General features: G+C 42.1%; 1 protein-coding gene across 2 annotated transcripts in view; it reads right to left on the reverse strand.

Moving 5' to 3' along the window:
- Window positions 1-6,000, reverse strand: part of ano2b (anoctamin 2b) — a 169,034-nt gene that overhangs the window by 85,456 nt on the left and 77,578 nt on the right. For both annotated transcript variants that reach the window (XM_061961336.2, XM_061961337.2), the window contains 8 exons: window positions 5,919-5,970; window positions 5,056-5,111; window positions 4,945-4,992; window positions 4,823-4,887; window positions 2,179-2,313; window positions 1,930-2,090; window positions 1,790-1,872; window positions 1,634-1,723 (listed from right to left, as the gene is read on the reverse strand). In XM_061961336.2, coding sequence (XP_061817320.1) covers window positions 1,634-1,723; window positions 1,790-1,872; window positions 1,930-2,090; window positions 2,179-2,313; window positions 4,823-4,887; window positions 4,945-4,992; window positions 5,056-5,111; window positions 5,919-5,970 — 690 coding nt within the window. The remainder of the gene's footprint in view (window positions 1-1,633; window positions 1,724-1,789; window positions 1,873-1,929; window positions 2,091-2,178; window positions 2,314-4,822; window positions 4,888-4,944; window positions 4,993-5,055; window positions 5,112-5,918; window positions 5,971-6,000) is intronic.

Genomic DNA, 6,000 nt, shown 5'->3' on the forward strand with positions numbered 1-6,000 from the left:
TTTTTTTGCATTTTCTCCACTGTGAAATGCACTCCAGATCATTCTTAAAGTCAAATAAATGTATAGATGCTAAGGCTGAAACGACGCGTCGACGTAGTCGGTTACGTAAATACGTCGACGCCGTTTTTGTGCGTCGGCGCGTCGCATATTTACGTCACACTACTGTCATGGCGGAGCGCAAAGCAGACGATGTGAGCGAGGGGAAAAAAGCACGCCAAAAGTCGTCAAAAGTGTGGGAGTATTTCAATAAACGGCCTAATAATGTTGTTGTATGCACACTGTGTCGAGCGGAAATGGCCTATCATAGCAGCACAACGGCTATGAACGAACATTTGTAAAGAAAACCCCCGACAGCGTTCTTGCCATCACCATCAACAAGTCAATCGTCCGCGTGCGTATACGTTGTCATTATTACACAAAAACATGAATGTGTCATTTGTATCTGCGTTGTAAATTCATAAACTAAAGCACCGTTTGCTCTGAGAGGCGCGTTTGGCGTGCCTGTTCAGTGTTTACAAAGACGCGCTCCTCTTTAACGCTGTGGAGAGGCGGCGGCGGCGAGCGAGCGGCGAGGCGGGGCGCGCCGGGAGCGACGCCGCAAGAGACAGGGGACGACGAGCGAGCGAGGAAGAGGAGCTGAAAAGCGAGGAAAGAAAGAGAAAAGAGTTGGAAGAGAAAAGACTTTGTGTAAAATTAAAAGATTGTACGGTAAACCTGGCAAAGCCGTCTGGCGTTCAGTCTGTCGGTCCTGAAAGAACCCCACGGCACAAGACGTGTCACAAACGCTAACGTTAATTAGTTGTGCAAATACCTTTTACAACATTAACAGTTACATATACTATGTACAAACCAACAATTAACTTTCACTTTAATCATACTATCATTGTTGTGTTATTAAGCAAAATAAGCAATACTTTTACTTTTGTTGAAATGTTTACACTGTACACTTTTTTGTATTGGATGTTTAGCTTTATTTTTGCACATTTTAGCAAATAAGCAATACTTTTACTTTTGTTGAAATGTTTACACTTGTTACAGAATATTTCCGTTTTGCACTTTTTTGTATTGGATGTTTATCTTTATTTTTGCACATTTTAAAGCAAAATAAGCAATACTTTTACTTTTGAAATGCTTATACTATTCCAGAATATTAAGATTTGCACTGGATGTTTACTTTTATATTTGCACATTAAAAAGCAAATAAGCTACTTTTAATTTTGTTAAATGTTAAAAGTTTTAAATGTTTACATTGTTACAGACTATTTTGTCATGTTGTTGTCAATGTTGACTGAGTGGCCATACTTTTTTTTTTGTAAATAAAAGCCATGCCTTTTGAAAAAACTGGCCTACATTTATTTTTTCCTCTTCATTTTAAATAAAAAAAAAAATCGGTAAAAGGAAAAATAATCTATAGATTAATCGAAAAAATAATCTATAGATTAACCGATTAATCGAAAAAATAATCTATAGATTAATCGATAGAAAAATAATCGTTAGCTGCAGCCCTAATAGATGCAGAGTTTTAAATGAGTGATTGGACTGAGCACGTGTGCCTAATGAAGTGTCTGGTTGTCTTCAATATTGTGCCTTTCATTGTAGAAGAGTTCCAGTGACAAGTCCAGTCATTCCCTACCTGATTCTTTTTCTTCTTCTTCTTCTTCTTCTGCTGCTTGCGCTGTCTCTTCTGGAGCAGGACAGTTTCATACTTAGGCCTGGGGTGTTCCTGCAAAAGAGGAGTGGCATTATTTAGGTGTCGACGTCGCCCAATACGTGCGCCACGTGTGCGTGCCTCGTCCTCCTCGATGCCGGTCAGGTCCCAGCTGAAGCTCAAGCTGATCTGACGGCGCTTCCAGTGCTCCAGGAACAAGACGGCTGCAGGTGGAAGCGGTCAGAGGATGAGAGAGGTAACACGAGATGGTGCGGCCTCACCCCACAGAGACATGAAGATGGCGAAGAAGACGGTGGCGGGGTTGTCGAACAGGTGCGAGGCCCTGGCGGTGCCGCAGGCGGTGCTGAGCTGCCAGAAGTCGCAGGCTCCGTCGCACAGAGGACACATGGTGAAGTTGAAACGCTCGTCACACATCTCCAGGCTGGAGGAGGAAGCAGCAATGACGGTACTCAAACACTCCAACAGAGCAATGCAGGGATGTGAGTCAGTGTGTTAGTATTCATACTTACCTGGGGATGTTGGTGTCCACTGTTGCCACCCCGTAGCCAAACACGATGATGCCCACGATGGAGGCTGGCACCAGCAGCTGAGTGTAGACACCAAGCCAGGCAAAGTACAAGCCAATCTTCTCTCCAAAGTACTTCCTGCAGGGCCAAAAATCACACTTTTCACTGACGTTCCCAGATATCAAGCTGAGGGGGAGATGACCCGAGATACTTTTACCTATTCGTACTAATCATTACTAGCAGTTGCAGAAATATAAGCAGTATGCACATTAGGAGTAACAGCAATATTTATTGAAGGTTCTCTGGTACTACTATTAACTCAATGCACTCAAACTTAGTAAAAGTGTATTTTTTCCCCATTTACCCACACACTAAACTCAATTTAACTACCCTTAATTATAATCATTCTTATTATTTTATAAAATTTGGAACATAACATCTTAAAATATTTTTTCATTAAAAATAAAAAAGTACAAATATAATTTATTGTATAAAAAACAACTTTCTTTATATGATATAACTTTTTAAAATGTGTATATATATTTACATATATATATATACTGTTTTATATATTTCATCTGTATTTAAATAAAAAAAAGTACTATCATAAAATACAACATTTTAAGAATAAAAATAAACTGTAAAAATATTATTGTACAAAAAAACAGCATCTTCTTTATATGAAATGGGCCTTTATATAAAATGATATATATATATATATATATATATATAAGTATGTATAAATATATACATATATATATATACATATATACATATATATATATATATGTATATATATTATATATATTAATATTGAACAAGCAAGGCTTATATAACTTTATAGTGACATGCAAAATCGAGTTTCAAATAATAATAACAATAATAATTAAAACATATCAATGGCATATCAAATACAATTTAAATAAAAATGTAATGCCTCTTTTCTATTTGCAGCCTTCAGAGGTAAATATCAACATTAACTTTTTCCACAGGCTAATAAATTTGAAAATAAAACAACAATGAATAAACCAACCATTCGGGACTTTAAACTGCTCAGTTTGCAACACACTGATCTAATCTGATGTGCCCAAGCCAGATACCTGACATCTTTTCTTGGATGCTAGTTCATTAATGTCGGGGCTCAGGCTTTGAGCTGAGGCAACCTTCATTATTGAACGAAGGTGTTCATCAGTCATTATATCTCGTAGTCCACCCGGACCACAGTCTTGGGGGCGTGCTTTAAAGGCACTGCCTTTAACGTCCTCTACGAGCTGTCCTCACGTCCGCTTTTCATCCAATCTAACAACGTGCCGGCCCAGTCACAAGATATGTGCGGCATCTGTACGCACACACACGTGAATGCAACGCACACTTGATCAACAACGATACATGTTACACTGAGGGTGGCCGTATAAACAACTTTAACACTGTTAGAAATATACGCCACACTGTGAATCCACACCAAACAAGAATGACAAACACATTTCGGGAGAACATCCGCACAGTAACATAACATAAACACAACAGAACAAATACCCAGAAACCTTTGCAGTACTAACTCTTCCGGGACGCTACAAAATACACCCCCACTACCAGTGTTAAAGTTGTTTATATGGCCACCCTCAGTGTAACCTGTATCGCTGTTGATCAAGTATGTATTGCATTCACTTTGGTGTGCGTGCAGAAGCGGCACATATGTGACTGGGCCAGCACTCGTTGGACTGGATGAAAAGCGGACGTGGCGATTTTTGGGAGGGGCACTGAAATTTGGGAGTCTCCCGGGAGGGTTGGCAAGTATGAGAATTAGCGGTGAATGCGGTGTTACTGCGGTACCGCCGCTGTATATAATCGGCGGGCCAACTCTAGTGTTAATTTGATATCGCTTCAAGGGCCAAGAGAAATTACACGGCAGGCCAAATTTGGCCCGCGGGCCAGAGTTTGACACCCATGATATAGATCACCTCATGGTTTGGCAACCTAACCGTTAAGCTAAAAAGCAAACTGGCCGGCATGCATAAAACGGCAATGAAAATCGTAGGGAGGAAAGAATATGAGCCGATACAGAGCATCTATGAGCAGGCAGTTAGGAAAAAAGCTAAGAAAATTATTTCCAACTCACAACACCCACTCTTTCCTGAATATGGAACCCTGCCATCAGGGAGAAGACTCCGGGTCCCACTATGCAAATCTAACCGCCTTAAATTATCATTTGTCCCAGCCTCCATTAAGCTGACCAACAATGTGCAATAGAATTTTAATACATAGGTTAGCACTTTTTTAGCACATAGCACTTTAGCACATAGCACTTTAGAACTAAGCACTTTAGCACACAGCACTTTATCCATGAGCTCTAGTGCAATGCACATTGGTACTTTATCTTTATCTCCATACTGTAGGGATTATGCCTACATCAAAGTGCCACCTATGTCTATAAAGCTCCATGTTCTGATGTTTAAATGTTAGTTGTATGGTTGTGGTTGTGTCTGTGCTTGTGTTTTTGTTCTGTTGTTTTTGGGTATGTTAAGAAAGCAATGATGCACTGTGCCCAAGACAAATTTCCCCGCGGGGACAATAAAGTTGAACCTTGAACCTTGAACAACCAAGGTTCAGAGTCCAGGGTGGATGATGACATTGGAAGATGGATTACCTGACCAGATCAATAGGCTGGTACTTGTAGAAGGCGGAGTACCGGGCCCACTCCTCATGTAGAACCTGGCAGGAATGAGGAGTCAGTGCTGATGTGTGGAAGACAGACAGCTGGGTTACTACCTGTCGGTCATTCCTCTCTTCAGGGTGTCCGCTGGCGTTGTAATCCCCCTGAGGGGCGGGAGAAGCATCAGAGAGGAACAGTCTACATGAAAAGTCCCATAGTCTACTTACATCATGCAAGGGGAAGGCAGCGTCGTAGACCCCCTTGGCGATCAAGGTGGTGACACCTGGGGAGGACAACAAGTCAACAGTGGCAGCTGCTGTGTACATGTACATCATTTATCCATTTGTTACAGGTTATATATCTTTTATTATTGACTGTATCAAATGTGATGAATGGAAACAAGCCTTTTGGCTTTTTGTGCCGTCCATTTGCCTTTGAAGGCATTACATGGATTCCATTCTTTAAGATGTCAATAAACTTCTCAATCAGTCTATCAATGAGGCGACCTGCTGAGGGCCTCTGGGACTGTGATGAACATGAGTGTGACGCCTGCACCACTTCACATTTGTCTTTCTATTCAGTGTCAGGCACACTGGGAGCGCCGTATTTAGTGGTCAGCAAGGACCTGACCCGAGGTACCAGCTCGGATTGCAGCTCCGGTCCATGAATTATCGGCGGCTGAAAGAGGAGGACCATGCAGCGCTGAGCTGTGCTATTAATGAAGCACACTTCAATCTGCGCCCGCCCTGGGAAGTATGACCCACTTGTGGAGGTACAAGCAGTGTGTGTGTGTGTGTGGTTCTCCTGTGCCTTGGGTCCACTTGTGTGTGCAAATGTATGGAAGAAGAATAGAAAGCAAGAGATGAAATGTAGGTTAAAGAGATGCCATTGTCATTCCCTCCAGCTTAGGCAGAACCCTGCGGCTGACACCTTCTGCTGTGGCGGGCGAGCCAAGCTCCTTCCTGCTCCTGCCCGGGGGAACCAGCCTCCTTCAGCAGTGGACCTTTCTGTTTAAATGCACCATGACCAACTGCAGAGGGCGCCGCTTCTCAGGAGCATTTACTGGCAGTGTATGGGAAGCACTTCTTACCGATTGTTTGACAGCTCCGCGCGCAGATGGTCCTTCTCAGGATCTCATACACCTGAGAAGAAAGAACACACCTTTAGGCAGG

The sequence above is a fragment of the Nerophis lumbriciformis genome, linkage group LG05 (genome assembly GCF_033978685.3).
Source record: "Nerophis lumbriciformis linkage group LG05, RoL_Nlum_v2.1, whole genome shotgun sequence".
In the NCBI taxonomy this organism is placed as follows: Eukaryota; Metazoa; Chordata; class Actinopteri; order Syngnathiformes; family Syngnathidae; genus Nerophis; species Nerophis lumbriciformis.